Below are 10,481 nucleotides of genomic sequence, written 5' to 3'. Positions count from 1 at the left end.
CATTGTTATTATCATCGTCTTACTCTTATAAGCAAGAATCTCGTTATGTTCTCCATTATCATCATCATCATCGAACCAAAGAGGGTTCTATTAAATATCATTCACTCTTGTAAGCACGAATCTGGTTGTGCTCTATGTCATCATCATCGTTGTTGTGTTCTCCATCATCATCGTCGTAATCGACGAGGATCCTATTAAATATCAATCACTCTTGTAAACACGAATCTCATTGTGTTCTCCATCATCATCGTCGTAATTGAAGAGGATCCTATTAAATATCAATCATTCTTGTAAGCACGAATCTCATTGTGTTCTGCATCATCAATCATTCTTGTAAGCACGAATCTCATTGTGTTCTGCATCATCATTGTTGTAACTGAAGAGGGTCCTAATTTACATGACTGATACTGATACAAAGGAACTACATATATATATATATATATATATATATATATATATATATATATATATATATATATATACAATTATTTATTTATTTATTTTTCATGTGCATTAAAGGTATGATAAGAGATTTTTTTTGTAGAAGCTAAATATACCCAATAAAAGAAGCGGGTTTTGGAGACTGTTTCGAACGCGAAAGCGTTCGCCATCTCGGACTGTTCCCGCATCATCTAATAACCCCGGAGCTCTGTCTCCGCCGTCCGATCTCGATCAGATGGCGGGGGAGGTACGGCATTGAGGACAGCGGACGAGCCCGTTCTCGTTGCAGGCGGGACAGCTCCGGAAGACTCCGCCACCTCCCTTGTGAGAGTAGCACTTATGGCTCCCGCCACAGGTCGCACAGATGACGAAGCGCACTCCGCCGCAGCCGTCGCAGGAGCCGGCGGGCACCGGCGCCACCCCCTCCACGTACCGCCTCAGCTCCCCAGTCTCGTGGAGCTGACGGATCTCGTCGGCGCCGCCGACGTGCCGGCCGCCGATGAAGACCTGGGGGAGCGTGGTGACCCCCCGCCGGCGGCCCACGATGCGGCCGAGCTCACCGAGGAAGCCGGCGTCCAAGGAGACGTCGCGCTCGTCGACGGCGACGCGGTGGCCGCGGAGGATGGACCGAACGAAGCGGTAGTCCTCGAAGGTCTTGCGGACGACGCGGAGGGAGGTGAAGTAGAGGACGATCCGCTTCTCCGCGCAGGGGGAGGGCGGGGAGGACCGCCATGAGCGGAGGACGGAGGAGGCGGAGCGGACGCTGTGGAGGACGGCCTTGGGCGACAGCCTCCTGGCGATGGAGGGGGAGGAGGGTTCGTCAAGGGGGCCGCGGACGTCCTTGAGGGAGGAGGGCTTGGGATTGGGAAGCCGCGGCGAGGCGATGGCGGTGGCGCCGCGAGGCACCTTAATCTTTTCCCATGACGTCCACATGAAGGCGGCCAAGGAAGGAGGAAAAGGGCAATGGAGGAGGAGGGAAGGGGTGGGGTGTGTTAATGGAGACCTCCCCTTTGAACCTAAAACTAAAAGGGGAAGGAAAGGAGAGTAGAAAGCGGGAGGGAGGGAACGAGCACGAGTGTTGGTTGCGGCGAGCGGTTGAGAATGCTCGGAGGTTGTCGAGGGTGTCTGCAACTCGGGGAACGGAAATATTTGGGGGCCGATGATTGCGTGGAATGGACGGTTGCGATAAAACGGTGGTTTGCCCCTCGTTCGTCGGAACGGAAATGTTTCTTATCACCGCCTGGACGATCACCATCTCACGGTCCTCCGCGCTCCAAGGGGCCGCGGGAATCGGGGGAATGGACGGGTTTAGTACCTCCTCTCACGCGATCACAGGTCGAGAGCATCACACGGAAAACAAGTCGGATGCTTCCATTCCCTTCCCTCCTCCTTACTGCGCAGGGAAATGAGCGGTAGGGGGAGGAAGTGAGACCAAATGTGATGGAAAGACCTTGCTCGCTACCAGTTGGTGCGAGTAAACACATCATCTTCCACGAGAGAGAGAGAGAGAGAGAGAGAGAGAGAGAGAGTTCACATTATAGAAGTTGTCTTTTGACAGAACAAATCCCAGAAAGGTAACGAACCCAAGAATGGTTCATTTAGTGAAGGATAACGATCCAAGAAAACGTATAAAATGTGGTAGAATTCCATTTACGATCCCAAAACTCCACGAGGGAAGTGAAGGGCAAAACACTTACAGGTTCGATACATAATCGATTTGATTGAACAAGTCGATGGTAGATAACAAAATTTGGTGAAATGAAACTCTGCTCCAGTGTCCCTATACAAATGATGATCGAGCATCGAACTCCTCCAGTATACGAATATATAATATTTTCTGTCAATACCTACCAGAGAATACAAGTATAAAACACCTTTTTCAGATATGTCGATACCACGAGAACCAAACAGTCTATGGGGCTCCTTTTAAGTCATCCAAAAAACCAATTTGTTGATAATTTACATCGACCATTGTCAACTGGTCGTGCCCTGTATATGATCATACATGCAACCATTCAACGTATACAACTCCGAAAGCAGTTGAAGAACTTTTCACATAACGTCAACAAGCACCAGAGATCAACTTGACAGTTGGAACCTGCCGCTCGGTTTTCTCTTTTTCCACCCCTGAAAGAATTGGAGTTTCGATCAAAACTACAAAGTGCAAACTCAAGATCTTGCTATGTCAAATGACGTCCAACTTACAAATGCGGCGTAACAGAAGAGAGTGATAATGGCCAGGAAAACAAAACCATATTGAAACACATTGTACCTGCATAATGAAGACCAAAATCCATCCATTAGCCGCCGTTTGATATGTCCAAATGAAGATCACTGGACATTTGTAATTTTACAGCTTCATAATGTTTAGTGATGGATAAAGACACGTTCTACTCACTTGTATAGATACTTGATTCCACGTAGAGATTGCAGCGTGTGGCCAAAAATTTCTTGTGCAGCAGTTGCTTGCGAATAGTAAGCAAAAGCTGTGGTGCAGAACTGAATCACGCTGCAAAGAAAATAATTGATTGTTAAAGACAAAAATGAACGCCCAGTGAGGTTGAATCTGCCGAGAAAATTCATGGAACTAAAACACCCAACAACTTGTATCAATAAAAACTGAGAAATGCAAAGCACAAAAAAAATGGTCTTAATTGGACTCTAGCAAAATGAAAATGAAGATTTTGATGGTCACGAATATGTATTATGCTCTATTCAAAAGTTTTATAGGACGCCAAAGCATAGTTAGCTCTTCAAGCTACCTACATTTCAAAATTCACCCCGCACCATGTTGCTGTTAAACACTTGCATATATTCTTGCAATTCAGTTCTATTAGCAGGTCTCTTGTTTGATTAAGGTGGAATGAGACACATAAACAATACTTAGATACGGGTTATCGACATGAACCTGAGTTACAAATATAGCTTGACATAATCTTAAGATACGAACCTAATGGAACAAAGCAGGATGAGTCCCACATTGAAAAGAAAGGAGTTCATCAGAGTTCCTCCCCACCTAAAACAAGTTAGTTAAAGACATTAGGAATCTGAACAAGGAAAAAGAACACAGAAATCTAAACATGAAAAGTGGGGGAAAAAAAAAAGAGGAAGGAACATTGTAAATTACTTCATTGGATGTATAGTAATGAAAACCAACTTCAATCCAAGCATCATCTCCCCAGCAATCACAGCAAGGAGTAGGTAGAAACAGAAAAATGCAAATGCTGCGGTACCTAGCAGGCCTGGTCAAAAAAAGTGTCAGACAAGTGCCCAAGAAATAAAAGGAGAAACTACTGGTGGCTGATGTAACATACCCCAGACACTATCCAACTTGATGAAAACTTCATTTAAGAAAGGAGAAATAGGTGGGGTGATCAGCAAATATATAACAATATGTGCAACCCAGGCCACTGAAACAATTAACCTGAATCCAGAAAACACTGCAACCAATTATGAGAGGGCATAACCATAATCTCTCTCTCTCTCTCTCTCTCTCTCACACACACACACACACACAGTTTGAACAGGCTTAAGGCATATAAAAATCTATCAAATAACCACAAAAGCTCCAAGAGATGCAAGTGCTCAATACAATCTAGCTTGTTTGAGAAGAATTTCCTTACGGTTAAAATAGTCAAACTAGATTACTAAATTGAAGCATCCTGAAATAATCTGGTGTCTTAAGAAACTAATAAGAGAATCAAATTACAGCACTTACCCGATGACACCTAATACAAGTTTTCCCATGTAGCCCAGAACAGTTAGAGCCCAAAGAGTCTCTGCCTGTATAAGAGTGAAGTGCAAAACATTATTTAAAAAAAAAGGAGACTAAACCCTACCAAATAGAACAATTTTCAACTATGATCACCTGTTCTCCTTGAGGATACATTTCTTCCAAAGCTTTCATATCATCTTCCAAAAGAAACAACTCCTAAGAATTAAATAAAGAACATAAAGATACTTTAAAACTATTAATAAGATAAGCTTGATACAGAAAATACAGATCAAAAGGCCAAGGGTCTAGAAGAAAAAGCTAACAAAAACTAGCCAAACAAATAAATGGGTTTTAATAGAAACAAAGTGCACCTTTTCAACAGATTTCACATTTTTGCGCCATTTTCTACCCTTAGAACCACTTCTCTCCTCTTGATGAAGAGCTTCAATAGCTTTCTTCAGTTCTTTAGCTTTTTTTCCTAGTTCAGTTGCCTCCTATCAGATTTGAAGCAAATTACTCATCATAAGTAGGCCAAGAAAGGGAGCCAGTGAATGTTCAGGTGCTGCTGTAGGCATCAGCTGATAATGCACAATATAAAATGAGTCAGTGAACAAAACCTTGATATACTGTGACCGAGTTATGACAGCCTTGGGGCGCCTTATGAATGAAAAGATGAGGCCCAGCGGAAGACAAGCAATCCCCACACCACCAAATATCTACCACAAAAATACTAAGATAAGAGACTCGCTAAAAGGGAAAACTTTTACACCACAAACATTAAAAAAAATTGCATCGATACTGAAACTTCAAACCACAACTGGAGTTTTTTCTAGAAGAAAACAGAAGTTTGAAGGACCATTTCATACCACAAATACTTAACAATATAAACACTGTTTATGCTCTCAGAATCTTATAATCTCATAATAAATATACTTCAATCTGAGGGAAAGAATATGATGTAAGGAATTAGGTTGATAAAACATACAGTGAAAAGAACTGATCCAACAATTGTCGCAAGGGCAACCAGATATTCTGGAAAGGAGGTTCGCATTGTCCAGGTTGTTTCTGAAGAAGCAGGTGCTCCATATGCATCACACTGGAGAGAAGAACACATAAGCATGACATTAAATAAAAAATAAACCTTCACTGCTAATTGAAAGATGTGCCACAGAGTAAAATCCCAAATTCCAACAAGAGAAAGACCACGGATGTGAAAGCTCTCCATACACAAACATGCATCCCTCGTATAAACCCATATGTACGTGCAACCTTGTACACATGCACATATGAATGAAACCTTATAACCTTACAACATGTTTCTAGCATTAGTTTGGAATAGGCTAAAGCTGGGATAACTTGGCCTTTCAGAAGAAATGAATGCATTCGGTAGTTTAAACAAGATAAGATGCATTTTTCATTACTTATCATTGTAGTTTCTAAATACCGAGATGAAACCTCACCAACGCAATGTTTGAGTCTGTTTCCACTGAAATCAAGTTTGACAAACTTAACAAGACTATATATGAGTTGTAGTCAAGTGATACATAAATTGACTTAATTATCCTAAAACTTTGATGTAGTATAGATCCAGTTCAATTGCTTTGAATTAGCATAACCACAATTTATTTGAGAATCTGAAAAGACAAGAAGTCCAGAATAATTCTGGTAGGTTATTTTGAGTCAAGTCTTCTTAACCAGTAGCAACCCGTTAGACAACTACAGGACTTTAAAATATAATTAACTAAACATGCAAAATATGCACTTAGGAACTTTAACGTTTTCATTTCTGTTTGTCAATGCATACTCTAGTTTAACTATTAAATATGAATAACTAAATACATATGTGCCATAAATATTTCATAGCAAATAATTCAAAGATTGATGCACCATATAGGTATTAATAAAATTAAAGAAAGAAGAGAAACGTCACCAGACGGTTCGATGAACCTATGCAAGGTTGAGAACTTGAGAATGTCGACCAAGAACTAGGGAAACTTGAAGCAGATGAAGAAAGGTGCCTAACTGTAAAATCCACTTTACCAACGAGTCCTGATGCCATGACAAAGAAACAATTAGAAAATATTACAAAGTTATAGAAGAGAACTGCAGAGTTGAGGCAAAGAAATCCTAAAGTATTTAAGAATTAAAAACTGAAAGCCTGGAAAGCTACCAAAAATATGACATTAGAAAAAAAAAAATCTTTAGCTTTCTATATACCACAATATACAATTAACTGTGATCAAGCATGGATGAAAAATCAAATTCCACAGAGTTTGGAGTTCGATGTTTCATAACGTTTCCCTCATAAAGAAGGTTCAAGCCTTGAAGGTAATTTTGATCAGCGTTCACAACTACCATCGAGAATAAAGAGAAGATACATCTAGGCAAAGAGCATACTCCATTCTGCACTAATACATACAAGAATCTTGAACAGGAAGTGAATAAAGAAAAGCAGACTCCTGTAACCAATTTCATAGGTTCTAAATCCATATTCGAAGATCATAACTGCGTTGCGAGAAGCTTTTCCGATCTGTATCGGTCATGCTTTTTGATCTGGTAAAGATATTAAAGAATATAAAATACTATTCATTGCATCACACTGAGTATGATTACTGTGTTCTAGAAAAATGGGAGTGATAGATTTTTCTATTCAGATATTATTAATGATTCATTGATAGCACAATAATCACAGAGGTATGTACGTTAACAAATAAAGTATATCATAACATAACTACTACACAAGGATAAATATTCATCAAGGAGAGTCAAAAAAGAAAACTTACCTCCTAATGCACTTAGATAGTGCACGAGTGAAATAGAGCCCTAGAAAAGAAACTTTCACAATCAAGAATGAGTTCCCAAACAGAAAACACATCTCCCACATGACACCTTGATATCCTAACTTATGCAATTCTTAACTGGAGGGGATTTGCCAAAATCCATGACTAATCAATTCAACAAAATAAAGGTTATAATTAAAATCACAAACTTGGATTGCCCAAAAAAAGAAAAGAAACATTGACTAAAGGCATCATAGATGGGTATGCTGGGCCATCAGTAGAATCATAATATGCACAAACAAATTCATGTATAAGAAGCCAGAAGAAAATCATAGAGTTGAAGTTGGTGATGGCTGATGGAAACCAGACACTCAGGTACGTGAAAGATAGAAATAATTGGAAAAGATGGATCATCCATGAGAACTATGATGCTGGATGCAAACAGAAACAGTGGAGAGAAGTGACGAGGATAAGAAAGAGGAAGAGGAGGAGGAGGATGCATCATCTTTGCTACAAACAACACAGGATAACCAGAGAGAAGCACTCCTTTACATAAGAATAGTAGGAATGATAAATCTCCAGTTAGTATCACTTATACACATCGAATGGCAGAAGTCTTTATCTGAAGCAGATAGAATGACCCATATGCCCTCAGATCCGCAAATCTCAACTGCAGAATGAGACTACATTATCTGTCTCACGACGGGTAACTGCAACGCTTAAATGTAATCTTGTCTTGTTTCCATACAAATAACACACACTTAACATTCAAGACAAAGCTAATTAATACTATCGTCTGATTCCTTGTCTGTGGGCTTTCACGTCAGGAAAAACCCAAAATCTAACCTTCCACCTTATCAAGGCAATTTCATTTCAATCTTAAATCGGTATAACAACGCGTGTTTTCTTTCCTTTTTTTGTGCCTTCTATAAAAACCATCATCTTTCAAGAAAATGAAAGCAAACGTGATAACAAAAACCAGCAACTATAGGAAACAAGAGAGACTTAGAAGAAGGATCTAACCATAAAGAATTCCAAGCACAAGGCCGCAGACAACGGCCGACGTCAGGACCCACAATAGAGCACTCTTCAATCTCTTCCCAATACTCCTGCAGCAACGAGTCGTCCGTTATCCTTCCAAAACCAGGAGATCTAAACACAAAAAGAATTTTTAAAAAAGAGAGACGAAATTAGGGTTTCCATTGAGGAAGATGGATTTACTTGTCCTGATCGCCCTCGTAGTAGAACATGGCGAATGGTATGACCAAGAACACAAGGACAGCGTCCGCGATGTAGACGACCAACCAAAGAGCCTTCATCGGGAGGGTGAGAGTGCAAGCGCCGTTGTATATAGCGTGCTGACAGGCCTGGCGATTGGCGACGTCCGCCGGGAGCATCAGAATGGAGATGGCCGCGACCGAGAGGCCAAGAACCACCACCAGCTTGGGGAAGTATGCCTGGTTGACGTCGTCCGGGTGCTGGTAATTGACGAGGAGGTAGACATTGACGAGGAGAACCAGCACGCACACGACCACCGCCACGATCACCAGCGCTAGGTTGAAGTCGCCCATCCTTCCTCCACCGATCTAATCTGCCGCCAGATCTGAGGTCCTCCGCCGATCCAATCGACCAACTTTTGATCTTTCTCGAGCTTGCCCTACCAAATTCGCACGTGAATCGCCACCTTTGTCGAGGAAACGAAGAGAGGGGCTCAGAAATGCGATCCGATCTCGTAGTGATCACGACTAGGGCTTCGATCTCGAACTCGCTTTCTCTCCTCGTCTCCGGCGAACGAGTCCCTTTTCACGAGGTGGGGAGAGACGGGGGAGGGAGGAGGGAGAGGGGATCGTTCGACGGAATGGGTGAAGCCATATGAAAGCCTCTCTCGAAAGCTGCGCTGGGCATCGGCCCAGTTGACGGAATTTTGGGCCCCCTTCTAAAACGTTTCTGTTTTCTTGTGTTTCCAGAAACATGAAGCAGAAATTTTTATATCGTTTCCTAATTTATCGAAGAATTTTGTGCCTTGTTCCAAAAACGTTTCTGTTTTCTTATGTGTTTCTGGGCCCAAATCGTGAACTTACAGTTCTTACTTAGCTTTGAGGCCCAAATCGGCCATCACAAAATCCAATTAATATTCAAACATACATTTCGAAGGAATCATTTTTCCAATTACATGATTAGAGATAATTTTCATGCATAATAATAAATAAAAAATATTTTAATGTAAATAATTTTAATGGGTAAAATCATAACTTGCTGAAGATCACACATGACAAAAAAAAATATTTTCTTAATTTTATATAATAAATTCTATAATTTTTAACAATATATTGTCATGTGAAATCTTTGATAGATAGAATGATCAATAATGCTATGGAATGTGGGACTAACTCGATACAATTCTAATTCGATTTACCTGACGTTCAAAGAGGAAGCTCAGTTTGTTTGTACTAAGATCGATATAGTCGATTTAATAGTTAGTGATCGATAGTGACTCAATAGAATATTTTTTATTCATTGAATGTTTATATAAAGATTGACTATTGATTTATTTTTATTATTTTTAGTTCTTCCTATCAAACTTATTCTCTTTAGGTCTAAAATATGAATGCTTATCCATGGTATACAGTACTGAATGGTACCGTCCGGTACGGGCGATACGTATAGGTCTGACAGCATATTGATACGCGGATCGTCCGATACTACTACAGTGCTATAATATTGTACTGTAGTAATGCTATAATGTTACAGTGTTATGATGCTACAGTAATAAAAAAAAAATATATATATATATATAATTATTCGGTACCATGATGTATCGCTCGGTACACTAGTACCGTACCGTATTGAGTCGATCTCGAAACATCGGTATGGTATGATATTGCATTTCTGATTACCCTCACAGCTTATCAATCTCGACTCAGTTGCACCACTAATAATTCCTGCACAAAAAGAAGCAAAGTTTGTGATGAAGAATTGGTGGGACATATGTTAATCTTTGTTCGGCATGGAGGACAGAGTTCTTTAAAGAGAGAGAGAGAGAGAGAGAGATCAAAGTGGACACTCAACATCATCTCAATGAGAACACCAACACATGAAGTAAACAGAGTCATTTGGAGAGAGAGAGAGAGAGAAAAGTGGACCGTAACATCATCTCAACGAGAACGCCAGCACAGCACATGAAGCAATAGAAGGTGAGACAGTGACAGAGAAGCGTGCCTTTCAGAGGAAGAAGACGAAGAAAATGGAGAGATGGATGCCGAGAAGCAACAAATATGCTTCCTTTTTCGAAAGAGACATTTGGAGCTAATTCATCACGTCACAATTTTAATTTGAATTGATCGAATATATATTTACTATATATATATTTTTTTTCATTTTGATATCATCTTAAATTTTGTCTCCATCACATCCCAACACAACTTTGATCATTAAAAACAAATTTACTTCATGGAAGTAAAAAGAAAAAGGAAAAATATTCAGCAAAGCATTCCGACGTTACTTTTCCTTTCTTCAATCTTTCTTTCTAGAAAGAAAAGGTGGGC

General features: G+C 40.4%; 2 protein-coding genes across 2 annotated transcripts; both read right to left on the bottom strand.

Moving 5' to 3' along the window:
• Positions 1 to 546: 546 nt before the first annotated feature.
• On the bottom strand, positions 547 to 1,415 carry LOC135613729 (uncharacterized protein At5g39865-like). The gene has a single exon (XM_065110766.1). It carries the CDS (start codon positions 1,372 to 1,374, stop codon positions 673 to 675), a length of 702 nt encoding a protein of 233 aa, XP_064966838.1. The 5' UTR covers positions 1,375 to 1,415; the 3' UTR covers positions 547 to 672.
• An 890-nt stretch (positions 1,416 to 2,305) lies between these two features.
• On the bottom strand, positions 2,306 to 8,783 carry LOC135615764 (LIMR family protein Os06g0128200). The gene is made up of 14 exons (XM_065114703.1): positions 8,158 to 8,783; positions 7,960 to 8,045; positions 6,087 to 6,205; positions 5,142 to 5,252; positions 4,774 to 4,872; positions 4,528 to 4,650; positions 4,310 to 4,372; positions 4,160 to 4,224; positions 3,756 to 3,865; positions 3,569 to 3,683; positions 3,392 to 3,457; positions 2,840 to 2,950; positions 2,647 to 2,713; positions 2,306 to 2,568 (listed from the first exon to the last, which is right to left on the bottom strand). Exons 1-14 carry the CDS (start codon positions 8,505 to 8,507, stop codon positions 2,521 to 2,523), a joined length of 1,533 nt encoding a protein of 510 aa, XP_064970775.1. The 5' UTR covers positions 8,508 to 8,783; the 3' UTR covers positions 2,306 to 2,520.
• Positions 8,784 to 10,481: the final 1,698 nt, after the last annotated feature.

This window comes from Musa acuminata, chromosome BXJ2-6, assembly GCF_036884655.1.
Source record: "Musa acuminata AAA Group cultivar baxijiao chromosome BXJ2-6, Cavendish_Baxijiao_AAA, whole genome shotgun sequence".
Taxonomy (NCBI): Eukaryota; Viridiplantae; Streptophyta; class Magnoliopsida; order Zingiberales; family Musaceae; genus Musa; species Musa acuminata.
Note: the sequence above shows the minus strand (reverse complement) of the source record. Positions and strands in the feature narration are given on the sequence as shown.

Excerpts from the sequence above, each read along its gene's own strand:
- LOC135613729 (XM_065110766.1), bottom strand. The coding sequence starts at position 1,374 with ATGTGGACGTCATGGGAAAAGATTAAGGTGCCTCGCGGCGCCACCGCC.
- LOC135615764 (XM_065114703.1), bottom strand. The coding sequence starts at position 8,507 with ATGGGCGACTTCAACCTAGCGCTGGTGATCGTGGCGGTGGTCGTGTGC. Across the intron at positions 3,458-3,568 it reads ATTACTATACATCCAATGAA|GTGGGGAGGAACTCTGATGA; the intron begins GTAATTTACAAT and ends AACTTGTTTTAG. Across the intron at positions 2,951-3,391 it reads ATCCTGCTTTGTTCCATTAG|CGTGATTCAGTTCTGCACCA; the intron begins GTTCGTATCTTA and ends TTTTCTTTGCAG.